This window comes from Phodopus roborovskii, unplaced genomic scaffold, assembly GCF_943737965.1.
Source record: "Phodopus roborovskii unplaced genomic scaffold, PHOROB, whole genome shotgun sequence".
Lineage (NCBI taxonomy): Eukaryota > Metazoa > Chordata > Mammalia > Rodentia > Cricetidae > Phodopus > Phodopus roborovskii.
This window is the reverse complement of record NW_026126611.1, coordinates 12,387,914-12,414,165: the sequence shown is the minus strand read 5'-3', so window position 1 is coordinate 12,414,165 and position 26,252 is coordinate 12,387,914. Positions and strand designations below refer to the sequence as shown.

General features: G+C 46.8%; 1 protein-coding gene across 1 annotated transcript; it reads right to left on the bottom strand.

Annotated features, from left to right (window-relative positions):
* Positions 1–5,009: 5,009 nt before the first annotated feature.
* Positions 5,010–22,874, bottom strand: Lrp11 (LDL receptor related protein 11). The gene is made up of 7 exons (XM_051206032.1): positions 22,178–22,874; positions 17,119–17,276; positions 14,754–14,895; positions 13,262–13,387; positions 11,693–11,902; positions 7,678–7,770; positions 5,010–5,195 (listed from the first exon to the last, which is right to left on the bottom strand). The coding sequence occupies exons 1-7, from the start codon at positions 22,734–22,736 to the stop codon at positions 5,041–5,043; spliced, it is 1,443 nt and encodes a 480-aa protein (XP_051061989.1). The 5' UTR covers positions 22,737–22,874; the 3' UTR covers positions 5,010–5,040.
* Positions 22,875–26,252: the final 3,378 nt, after the last annotated feature.

The following is a 26,252-nucleotide window of genomic DNA, read 5'->3' as shown; positions in this document are numbered from 1 at the left end:
TTTTCCCTATAGAACTGATCTTACAAAAACCCAAATCTAGCTATCAGACTTTGGTGGCAATAAGCTTATGTCAGGGTTCAATTTGTATTAAGGGCTGCTGCTCTTTTCCAGCCAGGAACAGTACAGAACAATATCTGGGGAAAATAATTCATAACCACTGTCCCTGTGAATTCTTAAAACTCCATTCCCCTAGTAGCTGCCACTGTTTGGGGTTTTTTCCTTTGGAGAGGAGGTTGCTTGCTGCCAAGCCTAAGGACCTTGCTGACCAAGACCCATATGGTGAAGGAGAGAAGTGATTTCTTTTTCTGACCTCTCAATGCACATGGTGGCATGTGCCGGAACTCCCAGCACTTGGGGGGGCGCGGGGGGGGGGGGGGGAGGATCACAAGCCTTCCTCAGCTACAGAGCAAGTTTGAGGCCAGCCTGGACTCACTCCATGATACCCTTGCGCGCCTTTAACAAAGTTCCCACAGTGTATCTCTTTACTAAAACAATAACTTAAAAGTATCAAAAGGATTATAAAATAGGGTAATTTTTGGTAATTTCATTAACTCTTGAACCTATTCTTAGTGTGTGATTACCACCTTGGAGTTTATAAGTACACTCTCTACCCCTCTCCCTCTCCCTCTTCCTCCCGCCCTGTCTCAGGTAGGTTTTCTAGTTTAGTGTGCCAGTAACCCAGCACTAATAAACAAATAGCACACATGGGTCATTTTAAATTTTTTTTTCTGGAATTCAACAAGCTGATAGCTTACTTTAGGTAAGTGCAAAATTCTTGCAGCATCTAAATCATTTCTTACAGCTCCTGTGTTCCTGATGACCTAATAGCTTAATGTGCTTTGTGAAAAGGACTGTGGCTGGAGTTTGGGTGCATCTCTGGATTTTTCAGAAAGATGGCAGTATTTTGTCCTTAGAGGCTGTCAGTAGAAGGCTCCACTTGAAAGGGGACTGGCCCAAGGAAGCTTGTGATTGTGCATTGTAATATAATAAAATGAAGCCTAATAATTTGTTTATTTGAATTATTTTAATCCCCTTGTTACAGTAGCTGGTGATGTCTCTGTCTCTTCCTCACCAGCCCCCGGGCCTTTGTCTTTTTTACTGGTTTTGTGTTTGCATCTCTATTGGGTAACACCCCCCCAACCCCCATCTGTGGGGAAGACATCAGCTGCTGAACTCTGGGAGCCTCTGATGTCTATCTCCCTTTCCAGTCTTTCCCTTCTTTCTGCCATTCAACGTGTAAGGTTGGCCCTTCAGGGGCTGCTGAATCTGAAATTTATTTAGACAGGTACCAACAGGATGCGCATGACACACATGGAAATTGTCACAGGCCCGGTGATGGCAGTACAAAGGTCATTTCAATTGTGAGCGGCTTGAGGCACCCTACACATTTGGCTGTCTTCCAAAACAAGCTTCCGAAAGCTTGGCTTTCTTTCCTCACCCCCCCCCCCCCCATCCCTATCGGTTTAAGCATTTTTCCTATTCTCATTATTTTACGAGGATTCTTTTAACCTAAAAATTACGTAGGGCTGGCAAGAGCAGTTGGTAAGTGCAGCGTGAAGCCTCAGCTCTGATGGACGGCACACCACATTATGTCCTTGGCTCTAGGGAACAGTTAGGAGGTGGTGAAAACAGGCCGGGAAGTAAAGGGTGGTTTAACAGAGTGCCCCCACTGTGCACCCTGGCAAAGAGAAAGCTGGAGACGACATGGCCTCAGATTGGGTCATTTGTACTTCTGATCCATGCTCTGCACAGACCCCTGTGTGATAGCCAGAGATAGCACACTAGTTTATCAGAGCTTTATTTGGGATTTGAGGTTTTTCAGCCACATAAAATGGTGACACTAAACGAATGCTTTAAGAATCGTGAGTGTGTGAGATTTTTTGAGACAGGATTTCGCAATGTAACAGCTCTGGCTGTCCTGGAACTCACTCTCTAGACCAGGCTGGCCTCAAACAGAGATTTCTCTGCTTCTGCCTCCCAAGTACTGACTGGGGTTACAGGCATGCACCACCACCCGGCTCTTTAGGAAATATTTATACTCAAGTTTTTCCTACGTCATTTTGTATATTTGGTATCATGTTAAAATTTGATTTGTTGTTTTGTGCGCCTCACTGTGTAGTTTTGGCTAGCCTGGGTCTTCCTGCCTCTGCCTTCTGGGTGCCTGGATTAAAGGAGTGCACCACAACACCAGACTTAAAATCTGTTGAGAAATTTCCTAAATTACGTATCTTTACGCTGAGTGATGTAATATGACTTGAGAATTAAACATGGTTGTAACGTGCATGGACCTAGATGTCCCAGTGTCACAGGAGGCCATTCTGACTTCATTTCTGAGGCACTAGCTTTGGGTCTAACTTTATTTCTGTCATCATTGGTTTCCTACCTCGCCAAGGACTCTAACAGTGTGGAGCCACTGAAGCCACTGTAACTCTATCCCCTTTAACTGCACTGTGCCCAAGAGCTAGGAGAATAAAGCCACAAGGCAAGTGGCACTTAAAAAGCTATCTTTGTGAGCAAAGCACCGAAGTTTCCCTCTTGGTGTATAGCTAGAGCCATTCCTTACTAGAAATTCTCATTGAGGTTCAGAACAACACCACTACCACCAACAACAACCTGTACAAACCTGGGATCCCAAAGCATGATTAGAACAGTTGTGCTGGGAAGTGAACATAAATGAATCCTAGACATTGTCTAGCAATGACCTATTACAGCCAACCCAAGTCCCAGAAGCTCAGGGTCAATGCTGATGTTAAGGACACCCTTGGGATGATTCTGAAGGAGTACATGAAGGACTCAGTCTATGTGATGTTCATCTGAGAAATCCAATCAAAGCACCACCAGGGTCTGCCTAAGCCAGGTGAATTATGAACCCCTGTTTGGACTGAGGAAAGATACAGTAATGAGCAGCTTCAGTGGAAGCAACTTCAGCTAGTGTGGCAGAGTAACAGGGCCACACAAGTTCTGTCATTACAAGGAAGAGATGGAGGAAAAGTTCCCACCGAAGGGACCATATTTGGGACATGAATGGCATCAAACACCAAATTTGCTTATGGAAAGTACGATACTGTCACCTTGTCCTGACAACCAAGTTGACAAGTCAGTTTTAAGATGCTGGGTGGGGACAAGGAACAGCCATGACACAGGAGAGGTAAACTGTGACCACTGTGGCCCTTTAAATAGTTTGTGACTTGTAGAGGCAGACCTTGAGTCAGATAGTCACTGAGAAGGTGGCTCTTAGGGACCCCACCCAGACTTCAGATGAGGAATACGAGGTAGGGCTCGATCTTCTCCAGCCCTTCACATGGCTTGGGGCAACTCCCTTTTCTACAACCTTCAGTTTCCCTCTTTGTGAAAACAGTGTAATAAAATCCAAACAATACAGTTAACAGTTTGGGCAAATGTAGTAACGTACAATTAACAGTCAAGGAGCTTTTTAAAGGCATAAGAATAAAATAGTTTATTAAAGGAGTAGTACATACAAGACATCTTTTCTCAAGTACTTCAAAACAATAGCAATACTAGATTGTAGTTCATTTCTTTGTATATAAAAGAAGTGCAGGAAGAAGCATTCAGTTTCTATTTCACTAGGTATGGCTGTAGGTGACGTCCTTTATGAAAATGAGCCACATAGCATCAGAGCACAGACAAGATAGATCACTCACATGGCTCATCTCTCAGCTACCAGTGTAACATTTACGCCAGTGCTCAGAAAAAGGCTGGAGTTCAACTCTCAAGAGACAGAAGCAAACATTTGTTTTTCTAGAACTACCCATTTATGATTACATGTTGATAGGTTCCTCTCCCAAATCAAGCCCCTTGTTAAAGGAACCACCTACTTTACATTCAGTCTAAATGAACGAGGCTACAGTGTTTTTCAACGTTTGCCACTTACAGTAAAGAGAATAGGGACATCATGATTTATAAATGGGCACCACAACGTGTAGTCCCCAGAATAATCTCTATAGAGTATATAACCCGGAAAATCTGCCTTTCCTAGCTACAGACTTAAAAGGACGATGCTAAGCTGGACGCTGATTTCCTGTAAAGCTGAGTTTGTGCAAAAGTGCTTTCTGCTCTGGAGATGCATCCTGACATTAGCTGATTGTACATTGTAACATCTATTAGCATAAAGGACAGCGAAGGCAGGGGTGTAGCTCAGTGGTAGAGCACTTGCCTAGCACAAACAGGCCCCGGGGTCCCACCTCCTGCCCTGCAAAGCAATACAAGGGGAAGCATCTGGCTCATTCCATTGAATGGACGGTGACACACATGGCGACATTTTTACAAACACCATACCCAGACATCAGTGTTTTGATTGATAATTCGCATTTTTTTTTCTTTTTTTTTCATCAGAAAGGCTCAATGTTGAAAACCAGAGCTCACACCATGAAGCAGCATTGAGCAGATGGGACATTAATTGTCCTATACGTGCTTTTGCCTGCCGGGTCCTCTGCTGCTGCCTTGATCTCATTTTACCACCACCTAGAGTTGCTCCTAACCAAAAGGGGTTTTTCAAATCTCAGCCAAGCATGGAGGCCACCACCATGGTCTGATGTCAGAGCATGGGGTGAGGTGGAGAACCCAAATCCATCTCTGGCAGGATTTTGCTGACCTATTCAGGATGTTCATAACATACAGACCCTCTCCCGGTAGTGTAAGTCTAAAGATCCCTTTTCAAAGGTATTTGGCAGAGGAAACGAAGATGGAGCTCATAAGAACTCAGTGGAGAATACGGCCGGAAGACAGAAGGGACCGGGGCCAGCAGTTGGCACCTCACAAATGAAAGGCGGGCACTGCCATCTTTCGCCTCGTGGTATACTGACTTTCTGTCTCAGCATACTATAAACTGCAATCTCATGAATTCCTCTCTGCCTTTCAAGACTTTTACTTCCCAGGAAAGTGATTTCATGATAAATCAAGGTTTATAACTGCACTGTCCTCTAGCATAATTGAAAACAAATGGGTCTTAATGATAGAACCCATAGAACAAATTGTAAGTGAAGCCCCATCCTCTCCCCCCCAGCTGTTTAAGTAACTTCATTACAGATACATCCCATTGATGAGGTAGTCAGATTCCTCAGACGTAATGGGACGGGCCTTCTTAAGTTTCTGCTTCACCTGTCGGAGTCGGCAGGTCACCATGAGAAGTAACAGAGCCGTGATGGCCAGACCCAACGCCAGGGGTAACACTGCACCTATGCGAGGTTTGGGGGGGGGGGGATGGGGTGGAAATACCGGTCAGTGGTTGGCAACAGTGACAGCCATTGGTTGCTGTATGAAGAGCAATGGTCATGCCTTATTTCACCTTCAGTTGGTTCTAGTATTATTGTCGCTTTCCTGACAAGGCGCAGAAAGGTTAATTCCCCCGTCTGCTTATGTATCGTTGGTCTAGTCTTCAACCCAGACCTCTTAAAAACCAAATTCTCTACCAGGTTCCTGCAGAAGTTTCCTGCCACAGGGAGTAAAAACCACTGCAATGAGACCCCCCTTATCTGCAACTATCCTAGAGACTCAACCATGCGAATGTCTTCATTAGAGTCATGTGACATTGATGGATTCAGCCATGGGCATCGTCGCATTAGCTGATTTCTGGTTCTGGCAGGGCTTAAGATAATCATTTCCAGGGCTTGAGAGATGGCTCTTACTGCTCTTCCAGAGAACCCAGCTTCAAGTCCTAGCACCCACAAGACAGCTCACAACCACCTGTAACTCCAATGCCAGGGGCTCTGATGTCTTCCTCTGGACTCCACAGGTACCAGGCACTCATGAAGTACACAGACAAGCATACAGGCAAAACGTCCATATACATAAAATTAAAAATTTTCAAATTAAATTTTTAAAATCAGTGATTCTACTGTCTCCCAGGAGACCATTTATTAAAAACTGACATCAAATATGCTGATATACTTGGTCAGCCCTAAAAACAAATGCATGCACGCAACACTAAATAGATTCAGCATGTTGTATGTTTGTGTGTGTGTGTGTGTGTGTGTGTAAAACAATAATAAAAAAGGGGATACAGAGAGACCCTGTCTCAAAAAGAACAGGGGCAAGAATTTTTTGTGGGGGGGAGGGTGCATGGGAGAAAGGAGTAATGTAATTATGTTTTAATTAAAACCGATTTGTAAAAATACGCTAGTGTAACTTTGGCCACTGGTTTTTCCTTTGGAGCTGGACCTGGGCAGCAGACCAGAGAAACCTGTAGTTTTCCAGAGTCAACGCAGCATGGCTGATCTGTCTCCAATCAAACTCAGCAGGCTCTTTGCTTAGGCCCCCTCTACACAGGAGTAGGGCCAGGTTTGGGATGATCATGAGACTATTTTTAGTTGCACCTTCTTGCAGCTGGACAAACCAGAGGAGCCATGCGTAGCTTAGTTCTGAAACATTTCAATTTGCTTATCTATTCTGTGTTGATGAATAGCAGTCAATGTACCAGACACTGGTCTGAGTGCTCATAATCAAAGAGAAGCAATTTTTTATTTGTTGCTTGAAGAAACACCCCAAGGATAAGCTAATACCAAAAGCCAGCTGAACTTACTGAATGTGTACAACCACATGAGCTGGTAGCAACATTATAGCCACTTTACAAACAGTGGAAACCAGGAGCATCTAATATATGTAGTGCAGCATTCAGGACAGAGCCTGTGGTCTAGTCCCTATGGTGCTGATTTCTCCAGGGAACATGTCTGAATAACTTAAGTCAGAGAGGACAGGCATTAACTAGAAGGACTGCCATGAAATACCAACGTTAAAATGACAGAGCTGTGTTTCAAATCTAATGGTCAGACTAAGTGTCTGGCTGGTAAGATTTTTGCTAGAGTGATTTGGATTTTCTGTGGGAGTTCGGATCTTCTGTGGGGCGGAGGAAGATAAGTTTGTTACGTGTGTTCGTTCTTGAATATATGTGTATGCTTTGGAGATGGACAGGGGAGCAGTCTGACGTATCCCTGATTGCTTAGGTGACCCTTTCATTCAACCCCAAAAGGGTCACAACCCAGGGTTGAGAACCATTGCTGTAGGGGCTCCAGGTGGAATGTCCCCTGAGGCTCTTTGATTATCTGGGCTAGGTGCCTAGGGGATGTTAGGATAGGGATAGTAGCTGAAGCAGTGAAAGTAAGATGAATAGACAGAAAGGAAGAAGGGACCCGAGCAGGCTCCAGAGGGTAAGAGTTGGACAACAGAGATGTGGAAAGCCAATAGAAGGAAACAGCTCACAGTGTGTGGTTCCGGTGAACGGCATGCTCTGAGGGCTCAGGGTGGAGCCCGGGAAGGCTGCTGGACTAGCAAATGGAAATTTACTGACTACTTTCTACTCTGTGCCATGAAAGAGACCTGATTGCTTGCAGCCACATAGGGTATGAACCAGTGAGACTAACAGATGCCCCCAGGGGAACGGCTACATCAAGATTCAAGACAGGTGGCCTTGGAGAGCGGCAGGAAAGGAAGAGAGGGTAGGCAAAACAAGTCTGTTTGAGAGCAGGTAGCTGAGGTAATTCTCTCCAGACAGCCTTAACTTTTAGGCATTAAAAACTGGCCCCAGGCGTGGCTGGCCTCACCTTGACATGCCCTCAAGCTGTGTGAGCCTGATGTGTCACAGCTCCACCTGGCATGCAGGAGGGGCTGGGTGGTTGTGTGGACCTCACTGCCCTGAGGGGTGTTTCCAAGGCAAACACTGACCTGCATCTGGGGCTGGGTGTTCTCCTCCTGTTTGCTCACTCTTGGATGGGAAAATGTAACTTCCTTCTTGGTTCTTTCCTGAGAAATTGCCATCTATGGAAAGTAAAGAGACAATATGTTAAAGGGACATTAAACACTTCAGGAAGTAAGTAGGCATGGAATTACAGCTTCACTTACCTTTTAATGTAGGGACATGCCTGTCTGTCTGTACCTGTCTATCTGTCTGAGTGTATGATGTGTATGTGGGAACCCACAGAGGCCAGTTGCGAATCCTCTGACCTGGGATTCAATCTCGGCTTCTCTTGTTAACCATCAAATAATCTCTCTGGCCCCTTATTTATTTATTTTAATTAGGTAGGTTTTTTTTTTCCTATTTGTTTGTTTATTTATTTATTTATTTAGTTAGTTAGTTAGTTAGTTAGTTATTTTTGAGATAGGATTTCTCTGTGTAACAGCTCTGGCTATTCTGGAACTCACTTTGTAGACCAGGTCAGCCTTGAACTCACAGAGACCCACCTCTGCCTCCTGAGTGCTGAGATTAAATGTATACACCACCCCACAGGCTCCCTTATTTACTTTTTAAAAGATGGAGTTAGAGAAAGGAATTTATTTCTCTTTAAATAAACACAGGCCAGTTGGGCGTGGTGACTCATGCCTTTAGTCCCAGCACTCAGGAGACAAGGGAAGATGGATCTCTGTGAGAGAACCCGCAACCCTCACGGCTTGGAGCTGGGAATTGAACCTGGTCCTCTAGAAGAGCAGCCTCTCGACCACTGAGCCATCCTTCCAGACCCCTCTTATGTCTCTTTAAGGCTGGGGCACTTGACAGCCAGGGCCAGAAGCCAGGCTTTCTCTTTCTCAAACTGAAGGGAGAGGGTGCGGAGCAGGGTGTACATTCTGCCCATGACTCAACAGCAACGCTGTCAGATGGAAACTCAGAGAGGGAGGGATAGATGTTGTGACTCAGCAGGGTGCTTGTAGGGGGCGCCAGGCAGAGGAAGAGGGCACTCTTAACATTACATTCTTGGAGTCTGTGATAAATGAATCTCCTCACACTGGATATTCTAATTGAGACTGATTCCCAGCACTGTCTTGGAAGGACACTTTTTTTTTTTAAAGCTATTCCGTAGATCACACTCCCACAGGTCCAAACTACCTTCCTGGAACTGTGGTCATATATATTCCTGTCAGTTGCCCCATCCCATGAAATGTGGAAATTCTGGATGAGAACATGAAGAAAGTAACCTTTAAGACAAGTCTTTAGGCCTTTTTTTTTTTCCATGGCGCCTTCTAGGAGTTTGGCCATTCAAGATGAAACTAACTATCTCTTCCCAGCTGTCAGTGGCTCATTGAAGCTGGATGATGAATGTATGTTCTGTGAGGAGTGCAAGGCTGCCAAAGTAGCTGCTGATGCTGACTGGAGAGTGGCAGGGTCACGTGGTCTGAATCGGTGGTTTGGAAACACAAACAAGGGTTTCCCATGAGGCAGCATGTCTTGGCCCATGACAGAGTGCTCTGTTGTTGAGTATGGGGCAATCCCATTATAGATCAAGGAGAATTGGATGCAGGAAATGCACGTCTATTCAAGGATGCATTGTGGACAGCATCTGAGTGTTCTCAACTTACATTTTTGGTTATTATGAAAAAAAGGGGCTGAGAGGGACCAGGATAACCCTGAATGACAGATACTACTGTGCCTCAGTAGTCGGTGCCCCGAAGAGCTAGCAGAACCTGAGGGCTTTCAGTCTCTCTGAAGAAGATGATGTCCACCAACATGTTTCCAGAAAGGCCTTAGACAAAGAAGTCAGAAGCCCAGGGCCAAAGCACCTGCGATTCAGCATCTGTTAGTATACTTGTCCTGAAACTCACAGTGATGTACTGCTCTAAAGAAACAATGTACCAAGACGAGCAAAGCAGAGGCTGCAGGACATGCCAAAGCAAAGCACCGGGAACAGGCCGCCAAGAGATGTAGGCTGTGTTGTTCTTTAGTTACAGTTATAAGAATAAGAGCTGGAGAAGGGGTGGGGTGGTCCCATGTGAGTGGGGTCCCAAGGTAAGGGACCACGTGGGAGAGCATAGCAGGTTCCATAGCAGGCGAGGGTGACCAGGGCGGGAGGGATTAACACGCCAGGCAGATGGAGCTTGAATGAGGAGTTTATTTAGAAAGGGGCGTGAGGGGGAAGAGACATAGAGAACCGGAACAGAAGAGGAGAGAGAGGGGAGAGAGAGAGGGGAGAGAAGAAGAGAGGTAGCTGGTGGTCAACCGAAAGCAGGAGAGAGAGAGAGAGCGTAAATGGGCAGGGGTCTGACTTTTAAAGGGTCCTTCACACCTGCCTGCAGACTAGTACTCATGGAACCCTGGGCTGACCAGGGCACTGCCTGAGTGCATTCTGCCAGGAGACAGGGGCAGGCCAGCGTAATGCCTGAATCCTTACAGGCTGTCCTTGTTGAGAGCTCCAGTTAAAAATAAGTCTTGAAGAATAACAAGTGAATGATCAGACTTGAATCTCGAAATACGTAACAAGGTTCTTAAAGCCAGTAGAGTAGCTTGCAATGAATAAGACCCCGCATTTGACTCCCAGCATTATATAAATAAGTGGATGAATGCCCTTGAAACAAAGACCCTTTATACCCTGTTACCCCAAAGCTAAGCTAAGGCTTGAGGCTTTGGTGTATTTAGGAGAGGAAGAATGCCATACTGGTATGCAGAAAGTGTTTGGGTTTCTGTACATGTTTCAGCCCAGTTCCTTGAAGGACTTGGCTGATCTGCTATACTACCCACGAATTCTTGAGTTCCCAATAAACAAAGCCCATGAAAACCGGCACACAACACTCCTTTATGCCACTCTGCAGGCCTGGAAACCGGCTTTCTTTCCTCCCAGTTAGACTGGGTGCAAGAAGAAGACAGCTTTGTTAATGGTGACTTGGACCACACAGAGAATGGGCCCTACACTGCAACCACATTCAAGGACAACCCAGCCATTGTGCCATGAGATGCTGAGCACACACAGCCTGCACTGGAGCTCTGTACTCCCAAACGCCAGGGGCTCAGGACATTCTGAGCACACATTCAGTGTGTAACCAAACATTTATACATGCCCCGTATAATCTTTTAAAAAACTCGCATTTGAGGCCGAGGGTGTATTTCCGTGGTTCAGTGAGTGTTCTGCATGCATGAAGTGCTGAATTTAATCCTCAGCATGCTCAAAAAATGGTGCCTGTATTGAACACATACAGAGACTTTTATTTTTGTCATGTGTCCCTGAAAAAAAAAAAACCACAGTGTAAGAGCTATTTATTTAGCACTTACATTACATAAGGAATTACATGCATTTTGGAGATGGTTTGCAGCATCCAGGAGGATGTGTGTAAGTCACGTGAAAATATAATGCCATTATTTTTCTTTTACATTTATTTTGGATGTATGTAGGGAGGGGCATGCAAATATTCCATGGCCCATGTGTGGAGATCAAAGCATAACCTGCAGGATTCCGTTCTCTCCATCAGGTGAGGTCTTGGGGCTGATCCCAGGTTGTTAGGTTCTGCAGTAAGTCCCCAGTAAGTCCCCGGACTCGCTGAGCTGTCTCTCTGACCTATATTGTTACTTTGATAGATGGGACTTGAGCATTTCAAACTTTGCTTCTCACAGGCCCTGGAAGCGATCCCTCAGGGACATCAAGACATCAAGGGAGGACTCTTTTACTAGACATTCCTTCCCATAAATCAACACTTGGTTTCTTTTCGGTGCTGGAGATCAGATCCAGGGGCTCTGGACGCCAGACAAGTGGCAAGTACTCTTCCACTGACCTACAACCCCAGAGATCCTTTACCAAATTAGGACAAATGGCAGCGTTTTCCGCTTTATTTTGTTTGGGCCAAATTCTTCATTCCCATCTGTATCATCCTCCTTTGGAGTACATTTCCATGGTGGTCTTCAAGCATAAAATATAACTTTGAGTCACACGAACAACAGAGAACAAAGACTACTCATGAACAACTCGTTTTGAGTCCTTACCTGGCATGACAGGGAAGATTTGACTCTCTGGTGCCCTCTGGGTGGAGTGAATCCTCTTTTCCGAGTGGGGTACAGCAGCTGGGTGGTTGTGGGGAGTGGCTTTCTGGGGCTTTTCAAACCAGGGGTCTCCTTCGCCTTCACTCAGTCCGGTGGTCCCTGGCTGGGCAGGAGTAGCCACTGTGTGTGTCACGGTCCTGCGGTCAAGGCCCACTGTGGAAGAACTCAGTTACTTATTGATTTTCTTTTTTATTTAATAATTGTTTATTTACGCGCGTGTGTGTGTGTGTGTGTGTGTGTGTGTGTGTGTGTGTGCGCGCGCGCGCACACGCGCGCATTGCATGTGGCAGCCAGAGCCCTGTTGTTTGTTAGGTGCCATCCACCTCTGCTTTTGAGACAGATTCTCCTACTGGCTTGGAACCCGGAACTTATCAAGCAGGCTAGGCTGGCTGACCAGCAGACTCCTGGGATCATCTTGTCTCTGCCTCCTCTGAACTGGGATCACCACCACGTGTGTTTTTCACACAGACCCTGCGGAATTACCGCCTCAGCCTTGGGTTTCTTTTCTGAATTTTAACTGAGACTGTTGTATCTGCAGTTTGATTTAAAATCATGGCTACTTGAGACTAATATCCCACTCAGCTAAGACATGCTGAGCCCAATAAAACCTATTGCTCTCTTTTTAAACGGATAGTGTGTTCCTTCCTCTTTGCCTCTTTTAGTAGCTTTCCTAACATGGACAAAGATAAATCCAGTCCTTTTTTTTTTTTTTTTTTTCCAGTCTCTCTACTTTGATAGCAATGGGGGTTGAACATTGGCCCCTCGTGCATATGAGGCAAGCACTAAACCACTGAGCTACCCCTCAGTTCTTAAAGCTTAGGGTTTGGGACTTGTTTTTGTTATCGTTGTTGTTTGCTTTCCCTTCTTTACACCAGCACTTTATTTAGGTGTTTTCTACAGCTCTTCTTGCTTGTGGTGTACTTTCAAGTACATGACCCCTACAAAACGGAGTTATAGTTCCAACTTTGCCGTACCGCAGTGTGCAATAAATAGTCCCTAAAAACTATCAAAGCAATGCCGGACACGGTAGAGGGACATGCCTATAATCCCAGAACTTGGAAGGCTAAGGCTAAAGGGCTGTGAGTGTGGGGTCGGCCTGGGCTACATGGCAGGTCTGTGTCACTACATGATGGCAGCCAAAGGACAACTTGTAAGTCAATCAGTCCTTTCTTCCCACCACGTGGCTCCTGGGGATCAGACTCATTCATGAGGCTTCAGCGACCACCTTTATTCACTGACTCATCTTGCCAGCCCACTTCAGATTTTTAAAAAGTGCATGTTATGCAATATTTTAAAGATAATAAGAAGTCTTGGAAAGTATAAAAAGAATCATATGTAATACCAAAGATTTGTCATCTGCAACTCAGACTGTAACCTCAGTGAGTTCTCCAGCACAGCTTCTCCGCGGAAGCTGTGGAAGCATTCGGGGTTCCCATTTTACCCCAAGAGCACAGCCATGCCTGTGCAGCCGCCTCCACGCCCCTGCCTTGCAAGGCCATGCAGCTGACTCACAGTTTTGACAGAAGTCTTCGTCAGACCCATCTGGACACTGCCTTTCTCCATCACAAGCCAAGGTGATGTCGATGCAACAGCCATTGTCACAGAAGAAATGGTATCTGGAGCAAACACTCGAGCACCCTGTGTGTGAAGAAGCCTCAGGTCACAGGGATGCCGAGAAAGTTAACATCCCCTGTCAGGATGAGCAGGCAAAGGGAACTCAGAGCAGAGTAGGGTGACAGAGATGAGGAGGACATACAGAGCTGGTCCCCCCACACCCTCCACTCCAAAATTCTCAGGGATGCCTGCCCTGGCTCCTTTGCCCATCGTGGCTCATCGTGCATCCATTCACTCATTTATCCTACACAGGGCCCCTTTCTCAGATGGGTCACCTGACACCATCCCCTGCCCTTTGTGGACCACGCCTCAGTAGCAAGCAACACCATTTTATATATTCTGTGTCTTGAATTCTTTTTTTCTAAGTAAGACATTTTTTTTTCTTTCTGCCTGAGATTACCGGGTTGCCAGTGTTGCTGAGGACGATCTATATGTAGGTTGCTACTGGCTGGTGTGAATATACTTTTGTGAAATAATGGCATTATTCCCGCTTGGAACTTTCAGTCTGCAGTGACATGCATAGGAGCTACAGATATTTTCTTGAAACATTTTTCTCTACTCTTGATGAAGACAACTTTGCTCAGTTAGAATCAGGTGGGGGCTGGTGAGATGGCTGAGCAGTTAAGAGCATTGGGTGCTCTTCCAGGATACCTGGGTTCGATTCCCAGCACCCATGTGGCAGATCACAAACGTCTGTAACTCCGGTTCCAAGGGATCTGACACCCTCACACAGACATACAGGCAGACAAAACACCAACACACATAAACATTAAAAATAAATACATTTAATTAAAGGTAACTCTCGGGTGATAGCTATGAAAGACATCCAGCTAGAATCGGGTCTTAAGGAGTCTTGCAATTCGATGGTGACAGAATGGACTAAATGGCTCCCTAAAACTTACTCCTTCTATTTAACTGGAATTTTGACAAGCATTTCCTACACAAATGACCCCAGGCTTTAGTGACCACCATTCTGCCCTCTGCTCTCATTGGCTGGATTGTTTAAACTGTATGCTTTAGTTGTACGCTTCAAACACACATACGAGAAAGACCCTCAGTCCTTACACAAAATCCTCTCCTAGACAAGCCAGGCACTGTCTTGGACAAGGTCAAAGAGGGAAAGCGGAAGGTCCGCACCCACTAGCCAAGCTCTGAGAATAATCTCTACATTCTAACCAGTGGGGTCAAATTGTCCTAAATGTAGAGCCCATGTTTGCTATTATATTGTTAGCAAAAACTTCAAGCACCAAAAATAAGATGGAAGAGTCTGTGAAATGCTGTGAGCCAGACAGAATGCCAGCAGGATGTAAAATCTCACAGACACCACCCTTCCTTGAACAGGGGGTTCTGGCTGGCCGTGGGGGACTCAATGGAAGTACTTTCTCCTCACCTCCGGTGGAGTAGGTCCTGGGAAGGACACTCACAGACACATTGTCAGAGCTTCTCTGGTCCACTGTGTCAGCCACCGTCAGCTGGAAGATGTACGCTCCTTCCTTCAGGTGGGACAGCTCCAGAGTTCCTGGCTGAGGCACCTGTCACACAGACATGTTTAGGGCAGGGAGCTGAGCACAGGGCTCAGGAACACACACGAACTTGTACTCTTCTCCCCCACCCCCACAACAAATCATTGGCTCCCCCTTTCCCCTTAGAAATGATAAATAAGCTGGTTGGTGGTGCCGCGCACGCCGTTAAGCCCAGCACGTGGAGGCAGAGGCAGGAGGATCTCTGAGTCTGAGGCCAAGCTGGTCTACAGAGTGAGGACAGCCAAAACTACACAGGGAAACCCTGTTTGGGAAAAAAAAAAAAAAAAAAAGAAAAAAAAAGAAAGAAGAAAAGATGTACAAATTAACCAGAAAGCTGAGATGTAAGGAAGACAGACAGGAAATCCTGCACAGGCTCGGTCAGTCACTTACATAAACGCAGGAGAAGGGACTCCACAATGGCGGCAGCCATGTGGAGAGATAAAGCAGGTGGTAGGAAACCTTGCTAACAGAAGGCTCAGCAAGAACCTATCATATGACATAACTGTAAGCACTCCATGCCAGTAACTCCACTAACAGGAGTTGAGACAAATGTTCAGATCTCAAGAGGGAACAGAGGGTCAGGAGGAACCACAGCATGCAGGAAGAATTCCTTATGGATTTCAGATGTATGAAGGATACATAGCTAAGAAAATCCAGAGGCTGGGGAGATGGCTCAGTGGTTAAGAGCACTGACTGCTCTTCCAGGGGATCTGGATTCAATTCCCAGCTCCCACATGGCAGCTCACAACTGTCTGTGACTCCTGTTCCAGGGAACCCAACACACATTAAAAAAAGGAAGGGAGGAAGAAAGTGTTAGGAACTAGCAGCCAGCTGACCTCCCCCCCCCCCCCCGCCCTTCCCCTCCCCCCCCCATGATGGGCGGGACGCTCATGGTGGTGTCAGCCTTACCTGGCGGCTCAAGCTTTACCTGGCTGCCAGAGGACTCAGTTACGCATGTGCAAGCCCCCCTTTTTTAAAGCAAGCGTCCCACACCCCTCTCTCTCTCCTGCTTTTGGCTGACCACCAACTACCCCCTATTTCTCTCCCTTCTCTCAATAAACTCCACATGGGTGCTGAGTCTCGAGTTTGTGTTTCTTAGGCATTAGCTGCAGCAAAAGAACAACATTGGTGCCGGAACCCGGGAGGTAGATGGTCTGAAAATCAGTATAAGAACTTTAATACGGAATAAAAAGGTTCGATCAGCATTTCCCAAAGGGAAGTCCTAGTGTCAGTGCGTAGTAGTCGGGGATAGACTGAGCTGATTATCAATGGGCTAGGACACTGGTTCTCAACCTGTGGGTCGCATACCCCTTTGGATGTCAGGTAGCTTGCATATCAGTTATTTATATTACCATTCTTAACAGTAGCAAAATTACAGTTAGGAAGTAGCAACGCAACGATGTTATGGTTGGGGGTCACCACAGCGTGAGGAGCTGAGCCAGGCAGTGGTGGCGCACACCTTTCATCCCAGCACTCAGGAGGCAGAGGCAGGTGGATCTCTGTGAGTTCCAGGACAGCCTGGTCTACAGAGTGAGTTTCAGGACAGCCAGGGATACACAGAAAAACCCCGTGTCAAAACAAAAGAAGACAAACAAAAACCAAAAAGAAGGAGGAGAAGGAGGAGGAGACGAATTCTTTACATGAAAATATTCTATTATTAGCTCCCTTTTCATTTATATTCATTTCTTTCATACGTCCTATCCAGGAACTTGCGATGTGGTCCAGCCTGGCCTTGAACTTGGAACCCTCCTGCTTCACAACCCCCTGAGTACTAGAGCTGCAGACATGCACCATCACACTTGGACACTACCTAAGTCTTATACTAAAAAAGAAAACCTTTTTAAAATAACCAGAATTATTGAAACACAGTGTAAAACTTTCCCTTGGAGCTGATCAAGACACAGACAGTTTACAGAATAAGCCATTTTTAGGATAATTGATTTTTAACTTCTCCATTTTATGCATGATCTGCCTGTTCATAGGCATTCAGGGACGATGCAGAAATCCACTTCCCAGAAACACCAGTTGCTGTTAGCAAGAATGACATGAATTGCCAGGTGGTGGTGGTGCACGCCTTTAGTCCCAGCACTCAGGAGGCAGAGGCAGGTGGATCTCTGTGAACTTGGGCCAGCCTGGTCTTCAGATCCAGTTCCAGGACAACCAGAGCTGTTACACAGAGAAACCCTGTTTTGAGCCCTCCCTCCCCCCCCAAAAAAGGGCCACATGAATCACCTTCATGTCCACTGATGGGTCACCCTGCTTCAACGTCCACTCATAATGGACAATGGCGTGGTCATCTGTGCTTTCTCGGCCATCCAGAATCACCCCGTCTGTGGGCAGATGCAAAACCACATCCTTCCCAGCGTTGCTAAGTGGAGGCTTGTCCTCACCTGTGAAAAACAGCAGACCACCAAGAGCGGTTATCTTGTTTGCAGACCAGATTAGTCCATAAAAAACAAACAGACAGACAAAACCTCAAAGGGAACAAATATCCACTGTAAGCTCTCTTCCTGCTAGCTACCAGTGTGCTGCCTTTATACACCAAATGATAAGCCAGCAGTCTGTTGTGACATGGAATTTTAGTATGTGGGAGAGAAAGTATGGATTGCCAGCTGTTCGCAGTAGCTACAGAAAACTAATAACATATTTAAAATGTCTTTAATGATTTATTTTTATTCTATGTGCATTGGTGTTTTGCCTGCATGTGTGTCTGTGTGAGGGTGTCAGATCCCCTGGAACTGGAGTTACAGACAGTTGTGAGCTGCCATGTGGGTGCTGGGAATTGAACCTGCCTTGGTTCAATTGGAAGAGCAGCCAGTAAGTGCTCTTAACTACTGAACCATCTCTCCAGCCCCCAATAATACCTTTAAAAAACATTCTAAAGTTTTCCGTGGAAGGGTCACGATAGCACTGAAGTATTTTGCTTGTTTTGAAACAAATTAATCCTGCCTCCCCTGAAGGGAAGCCATGATAGTCACTGACTTGTTTAAGCGGACCACAGATGTGATTTCTGAGCCCAGGGAAGCCTTCAAGTCCTAACTTGACCTCTGATCTCCTCTGAGATAACAATTCCTCCTCAGTTCCAGTCCAGGCCAATTACACTGTAAAATGTATTTTGAAAAAAACAAAACAAAACAAAACAAAACAAAAAACCCAGCGCTTATCTACACAGAAACACTCCAGAAAGAAAGGACAGCACTCATGAGCGCAAGATGAATGTTGATTTTGAATTTCCATGATAAAAAATGAAATCGACCAAGTTGCATCCAATGGAAACACTGATTTCTCTTGAAAACGAAACACAGCTGGTAAGACAGAGGAGAAACAAGAGCAAGATTTAATCTAGAGAAGGATAATGTTGGCCGGCCTCGTTCACAACACACCGCTGTGAATGGAACCTTCCTGATAAGAGCTTCTGAGCCCGTGCCAGGTGGTGCAAAGGCTACAGATGGAGCTGAGTGATAAGAAAGGACCACACGATGAGATTGTGGGGTGGGCACGATGAGATTGTGGGGTGGAGCTAGAGGGAGAGGGGGACACACGGAGGAGAGCTCCTGCGTCTTGTTTGCTTGCTTTTCTTTCCTGGGCTGGAGGATTGATTTATTTCTTAAAATTGCATCACTCCAGAAAAGAAAGGAAGGAAGAAGACATACCTACAATCCCAGTAGGATTCTCAGTATATTTTATATATGGAGTCCAGTTTTCCCCGTATGATACTGATGATCACACGCAACTGTATTTACATGGTTACATCCATTTACTGGTGAGTTCTTTTTCCCACGCAGCATGCTGAGTGCTCTGCGGGCCTCACCGCTCTGACGCAGGCATTACGAGTGGCAGACATGGGCTCAGAGAAGATGAGTCAGGTGACTGATGTCACACATAAGTGGCGAACCTACGTCGGATGCTTCTAAGTCACCGGCTGCTCCCGCTACACTTTTTCATTGCCTTAGTAATTTATAGCGTTGAATCCATTAATGCTTTGCTCTGTTCCCCCCTTTAACATGTATTCAGACATCTTAGCAATGTCAATGAAACCACAGAAACTCCCCAACTTACCGTTTTGACTCCTTCTTTTGGGTTTCTGGGGATCAAACTCAGAGCCTGGGGATCAAACTCAGAGTCTTACCACAGAACCACCCTTCCTGCACCCATTTTTTCTAACCCCTAAAATTGGACATTTATTTTTCCTCAACTTTATCACTATAAACAATGCCACAATAACCTTGTTTTTGCTTATACTTGTTCTCCTTATTAAAAAGAAAAAAAAAAAAAAAAACGCAATCTAAAACAGCAGTTCTCAACCTGTGGGTTCAACAAAACCTCTATCCCTAAAAAATGTTTACATTACCATTCATATTAGTTTTGAAGTAGCAAAAACAATTATTTTATGGTTGGGGGTCACCACAGCATAAGGAACTGTATTAAAGGGTCACAGCATTAGGAAGGTGGAGAATCACTGTTCTAGGAGAAGGGACATTTTAAATCTCCAATAAATAATTTCCTAGTAGGTTTCCAAGAGATTGATATCAATTTACACTGTCAATGACCACGAGTATATAGCTTCCCACATGCATGCCAAGTTAAACATTTACTAAGTTCTCCAGCCTCCACCAGTCTCTCTGGTGGTACTGGGAACTGAACCTAGGCCTTCTAATATGCTAGCTAAGTGCTCAGCTGAAAAGCTATACCAACTCTTGACTCCATTAATATTTTAAGGTCATGTTTCCTAGACTCTTGTTCGTAGTCCCTTATTTATCGACATGAAGTTTATGTGAATTTGTACAAAATCTATCTTTAGGATCTACTTAATTGATTTGAAGACATCTTCCTTCCAGACAGATAACAGAGAGGTTAGCTTTCAGTTTTCCTATCTATGGAGTAGAATGTGGCTTGATTTTAGAATACACGTGTAAATCAGTAAATAAGAGCACTCACTGGCAACTTTGATGACTTGAATAAAACCTCCAAGACATACACAGTGTAAGGAGAGAACCAATTTTCCTGCAAATCTGTCTCTGTCTTCCATACATATGCTATGGTTGACATGACCATAAATACACCAAGGAAATAAATGATATAAAAATAAACAAATATACCATCTGGGATTTGTATGTGTAAGTCTCAATGCATTTTCTCCAACATTGCCAACAAGCGATCTTAGTATTATTTATGAACCATAAGTGAGTACTCCTTATGGTTCATAAATAAGAAGATGAAAATAGGGTCAGATCCTTGGAGATGAGTCAGCCGCCGGCGGCAGAGGATCAGCCCTGAATGGGAAGGTCAGACCTTGCTTTGTGCTTGAGCACAGGGAGCAGGGGGTGGGGGTCTGCTTGGAAGACAGCAGAATTCCACCTTAGTGCTTTGGTTTCTCTAGCACAGGAAGGGGTTGCCTTTCCAAGCTCCACCCAGAGATACTGGCTTTCAGGTTAGTCCATCCAAATAGCACGGATAGTCCCTGGATATTGGAAGAGTATATTCCCAGCTCCTTAGAGATCCTAAGGACTTCAGCCTCCACCCCACAGTCCTCTTTTTTCTTGATCTGTCTTTCCAGTCACACCAGCCAACTAAGTAACTGTACCACAGACTTCTGTACTACTTCGATAATTTACAAGAGACACCCATGCTTGGTCATTATAACAATCTATGCTAGAACACAAGAACTCCACGAAGCACGGTCCCAAGATGATGCTTTTGGGATGGGAAAAGCGTAGAGTCAAACCCCAGGACTCAGGGCTTCATGCTTCACCTTTCTTCAGATGTTCTAGCAGGTAGGTTCTGTTGCATCAAGATGTCTCATTTCTGTATTCTCTCACCATCCCTGACAGCTTCCTCATTAGCCCAGCTGTTGGTGACAGACCCTCAGGGGCCACGGGGAAAAGCACTGAGATGCTCCAGCACAGTAAACTACTTTCAAGAGGCCCTCAGGCAAGTTGCTTTCCAGGTCAGCTTTGACCTTTGAGCCATTGTGAGGTATTTAAAGAGCTCAAAATAGCTTCTAACATCAAACTCAATGAGCGTGACCAATATATATTGGCGGATGGGTAATGCTTTGAATCTATCCAATCCTATGCCGTCCAGCCCTCCCCCATGCTTCCCTGAGCCTTTAACACACTCCAAATGGACCAGTCACAACTCTGTACAAGGAGCTTTGCTATAACTCCACCTGCTCACAAGAGTCGCAAGAAACAAGGGGAAGAAATAACAAGAATCCAGGAAGAAAAGCTTAAGTAGTCCTAGAAACATAAAGGACTCAAAGGGTTTCTGTATCACACCCTTTGCCCTACATGCAGGGTCCACAAATGCAGCCTGTGAGCCTAGGCTGCATCTTCAGCATCCCCACGTTGCTGAAGACCTGAAGAAGTCTGGGCTTGTCAGTGCTCTCTAGAGAGGAGACCATGCCAGTGGTCCTGGCAAACTCTAGAGAAGGGGGGGGGGGCAAAAAGAGGGGCAGAGGGAGGAAGCCGCTGTTGTTTCCGGTCTTGCTCTTAACCCTGTTGATTTTTCTTTTCCCAGCTTTAAGAAAAGCTCCCGTGGCAATGACATTTTCTTCCAGATGAACACAAAGAACCTGGGGAAGGGATTTTGTTTGTCTGCTACTTGTCCCCCTTCTCTGGAGTACCTGCATTTTATAAGACCACAGACTCCACAAGCTATTGAGGTCTTTTAAAGAGACAGGCTTTGCACAGTACCCACCCTGTACCCAGTGCCCAACTCAGAGGCCCCAGGACACAGTTCCACACCCCTCAGCACACGGCTGGCCCTGCTTAAACTCAGGTCAAAACCAAAAGGGTCACAAACGTAGGAACATTGGCTGGGAAGGGGTGAGAGAGAAGAGTGGAGGCAGAGTCACAAGTTTCGCCATATTTTTTTTTTGTCTGAAGGAAGTATGTATAGGCAGAGAGCCCAGCCAGGAAGTACTACATACTAGGGACAATTTTGCATCTAATCAAATCTTGTCCTTGCTATTTCCTGCCGTAAAACGCGCTTTATAAAATCTACGAGACGAAATAAAACTAAAATAACCATTATTGGGGAAAGGAAGCTCTGAGAAGTCCTCTTAAATAGAATTTCCACCAGTCCCCTCAGATCAACACCCGACCTCCTACTTTAGATTCCCTGTAGGGGCAGCTTCAGCTCATCCTCTGGACTTTCTCAGCACGCATCCCCAAGTCTGAGAAAAGTGAGCCACTTTCCCAGTTATCCGCAGCTACAGTCCTCTGGAAGCAAAGGATTTTTACATGCTTGGTAGCAGATGCCTGGACGGCGAGACCCTCGCGGCGCTTACCCGGCCCGGGCGAGACCCCGGCGGTGTCCGCGGTGCGGCTGAGAGTGTAACTTCTGAATCCCCGGAGCGGCGCGAACTTGCAGACACTGCGGCCCCGCGCCGTGCAGTTGAACAGGTAGCAGCGGGGCGCGGGCATGGGAGAGGGCGAGCTGGGCCCCCGGGGCAGCTGCACCACGGCCACGGTGCAGCGCGGCTCGGAGCAGCAGGCCGCCACGCACTGCCGCCAGCCCCGCACGGTCCCCGGGGCGCGCAGGAAGCTGGCTCCCGCCGCGATGGAGTCCTGGGTGCGGATGATGGTATCCGGCACGGCCCGGTAGACCGCCGTACCGCCCACCCCGGGGCAATCCTCCCGCGGGTCCCCGAGCAGCTCCGGTTCTAGCTCCTCGCGCGGCCGTGCCCGCTGCAGCTGCCGGCGGAAGTCCTGGAGCAGCCGATCGACCCCCGACGGCGGAGCGGCGGGTTCTCCGGGGCGGCCGCTCGGCAGCCAGAAGCAGAGCAGGAGCAACCCGCACAGCGCGCGGGGCCGGGAGCGCGGGCCCGGTCCTCCCCGGGCGGCCATGGCACGAGCGCGGCCTCAGAGCACGGCAGCCCCGGGGCCTGGCTGCTGCACGGAGGCGGCGGGCGTGCGGGCTTCGAGAGGCATCGCGCGCGGAGACGGGTGGGCCTGGCACGGCCCTGGCCCTTCTACCCGGACGCCGGCTTTGCTCCCGCCGCCGAAGCGAACCCGGGCAAACGAGCAGCCTCTGCGCGGATCAGCACCGGCGAGCGGACAGCGGCGGCGGCGGGGCGGAGCCGGGCATGCAAGGGCGGTTCCCGGGGCGGGACTTCCGCAGGTCACCAGGGGTGCGGAGAACGAGAAGGAGGAGGAGACTCCTGGAAACGGCCTGCACGCTCCATGGAGTGATCTCATCCTGGGCAGTTTGGATGGTTTGGGCCTGGCAGGACTCCTTACAACCAGACTTGTGCAAGGTTTTACATCGATCACAAGGCAGGGCAGCCGGGGCTAGAGGGGAGAGTCAGTCAGTCCATTAGTCAGGAACTGCTCCAGAGAGCGGCCGGCCGGCACAGCCTGGGAAACTACATCCAACTCCGTTGCGTTATGCATTATTAAAGAAATTTGGACTATAGTAGGTAATAAAAAATAAAGCATTTACCTTCAAATTCTAATTTGCCTTTCAGTTTCATTTAGAGAGCTTGAACATCAGAGACTTAGCAACGGAAAGCTGAACTTGAAAATCCATCTGTCCAAGCTGCATTGGCGGGCAAAGATCCCCCGCCTGGCCCTAATGTGAATTTTCTATTTTTTTTTTTTTTTTTTTTCAGAGAATGGTGGGTTTTGTGTTTTCCAATTACACGGACCATTTGTTGACAAGAAGATACTAATCTTGAAAAGAACGGAGTGGAACTTTCTTTTTCTTTCTGGGTCAGCTCAGGGGAACGGTCCCCCTTCACTGGGGCTGCTAAGGACAGGCATGGAGAGCAGGGAGAACTCACCTGGGGAGGATTTCCATCCCCCTGGGTGCATTCCACTTTCCTGGCAGAGGGGCTGCGTGAGAAGCCCGGCCTCTCCTCACCTTCACCCAGGGACCAACCCTGACCATGAGCAGGAGTCAAGCAGTCAGTGAAGCTTGTGCCCCCATCAGGGGGTGGGACAGGTGGGGGGGTTCTGTTCTTGTTGTTCTGTTCTTTGTTTTTCTTTTTCTCTTTTGGTGACTTAGCAGAACCAAACAAGTTTCCAGGCCCCCAACAGGAGGGGCACAGGACTAAGAAAGCCACGGGTCAACACGGTGAAATAAAACCGACAGAAACACACACACACACACACACACACACACACACACACACGCACGCACGCACGCACGCACGCGCATGTGAAGACAGCATTGCTTACCACCACACATTCATACACCTGAAGAACAGTGACATCTCAGATTCCCGACACTGGATCAGTGGCCTTGTCAGATCTCTCCTGTGTGCCCGAAGAGAGGATACTTTAACCACACTCACCCCCAGACTCGATAGACCAGGCCACTTTCTAATTGTTTCCTTGTGTGGTGGAGACGTCAGACTCCTCTGAAGCACTAGGCAGCAAATAATCAAAGGGAGCCCTGGGGACCTGGAACTCAGGTTGCACAGCCCCTAGGACAGTGTTTGTCAACCTTCCTAATGCCACCACACTTTAATACAGTTCCTCTTATTGTGCTGACCCTAAACTTGTTGCTCCTTCATAATTATTGTTGCTCCTGTTATAATTCATAAGGCAAATACCTGATATGCAGGTTAACTGATGTGTGGCCTCCGTGACAGGGCCCTTAAAATGCCAAAGGGGTAGCGGCCTACAAGCTGAGGACCATTGCCCTAGGAGCTCCTTGCCCACCACATTCTTCCCTGCTCCAAGGGGCTCTGAGGCCTCTGGAGTCTTCTGGGCTTGCTGGAGTATCCCCGTGGGACTTCCAGCAATGTTGTGGGGTATTCACCAGAGAAGACTGTACAGACAGGGATTGAAGTCGACAGAAAGTCTTTATTAGCTGCTCAGCCACTGCACCGGCTGTTTGAGATCTCAGTGTAGCACCAAGCCTTTTTGAGGTATTGCACTTTCTGGATTGACACAGTTCAGTTAATAAGAACAGCTAGCCAGATGTGGAATTACAAAAGCCAACAAGCAAGGTGAGCACATTGAGAGACTTTCCCTTAACCATGCACTCCCATACACTAGGCCTTTGTTTTAGTATTGGCAGGTGGTGCTGTCCAGGTGCTGAGTTTTATAGCCTGAATGGTGCTTCCATCATGGAGTAAGTTGTGCTAAGGTTTGGGGCTGTGTTCCAGTTACCAATGATGACTTCTTTTTCTTTTTTTTCTTTTTTCTTTTCTTTTTTCTTTCTTTCTTTCTTTCTTTCTTTTTTTTTTTTTTTTTTTTTTTTTTTTTTTTGAGACAGTGTTTCTCTGTATTTATTGCTTTGGAGCCTGTCCTGGAACTCACAAGGCTGGCTTTGAACTCACAGAGATCCGGCTGCCTCTGCCTCCCGAGTGCTGGAATTAAAGGCAAGCGCCAATGCCCAGTACTCAGTGACTTCTACAAAACAACTACAAAACAATATCTCTTTCCTATAATTATTTGCTAGAGATTTCCTTTAGTGATACCTGAGATATTTGAATATTGCCAGTCTACTTATTAATTAATTTGTGTGAAATAGTCCATTTTAAAGCTCTGATAACTTAATGACATATCGTTACAGCTTAAAATCCAAGCATCAGGCAGGGGAGGTGGCACACACCTTTAAGCCTGATGCTGGGGAGGTAGAGGCAAGTGAAGCTTTGAGTTCCAGGCCAGCCTGGTCTACACAGTAAGACCTTGCTTCAAAAAAATTATTTTCAACAGTGACTTTTACATGTTATACTTTCCACATTGTAGGATCCTTATTTTGTTTTATTTTTATTGATAGTCACTGTTGATAACCTGGCTTCTCCCTCTCTCTGGGTCCTGGGCAGCCTGGCCCTGTTCCTGTGCCTGACTCCTCCCTTCCTGCCCCATGGTTTCTCCTGAGCACTCACCTGTCACTCTGCACCAGCCATCTCCTGGGCCTGCATCTTCTCCTTACGGAACCTTTCCCTGTTGTGTGTCCTCTCTAATCCTCGGCTCTCTCCCTGCCCCAGATCGCTCTTCTCTGGGATAACTTCCCTTGCCTCGGGATCCAACTTGGACAGATGATTGCTACTCATTGACAGCTGTCAGAGGTTGCATGGCTGCATCTTGCATGCGTTAGGTGGCTGCATAAGGGCTCTGCATGCAGAAACTGGGGCTGCATGGAGCTGGGCCAACGGAAGCCCCAATGACTCCAGTTTTAGGAGCCCCAACTGCTGAGCCTTATTCAAAACTGCTCCGCTTCCTTACATGAGCAAGCGCCTCCCACCTGCTCTCTTCTTCTTCTTTCCATTTCTGCTACCTTTGCTTCCTTTCCCAATAAACTCCATGTGGGTTTGTTGAGATTGGTGGATTGTGTTTCATCATCCAAAACTGCAGCAAAGAACAACAGTCACGGTGTGTGTGAGTGTGAGTGTGTGCTGGTGCACTTGC

Excerpts from the sequence above, each read along its gene's own strand:
- Lrp11 (XM_051206032.1), bottom strand. The coding sequence starts at position 22,736 with ATGGCCGCCCGGGGAGGACCGGGCCCGCGCTCCCGGCCCCGCGCGCTG. Across the intron at positions 17,277-22,177 it reads CGGGGTCTCGCCCGGGCCGG|GTGAGGACAAGCCTCCACTT; the intron begins GTAAGCGCCGCG and ends TGTTTTTCACAG. Across the intron at positions 11,903-13,261 it reads CGAAGACTTCTGTCAAAACT|TGGGCCTTGACCGCAGGACC; the intron begins GTGAGTCAGCTG and ends GTTCTTCCACAG.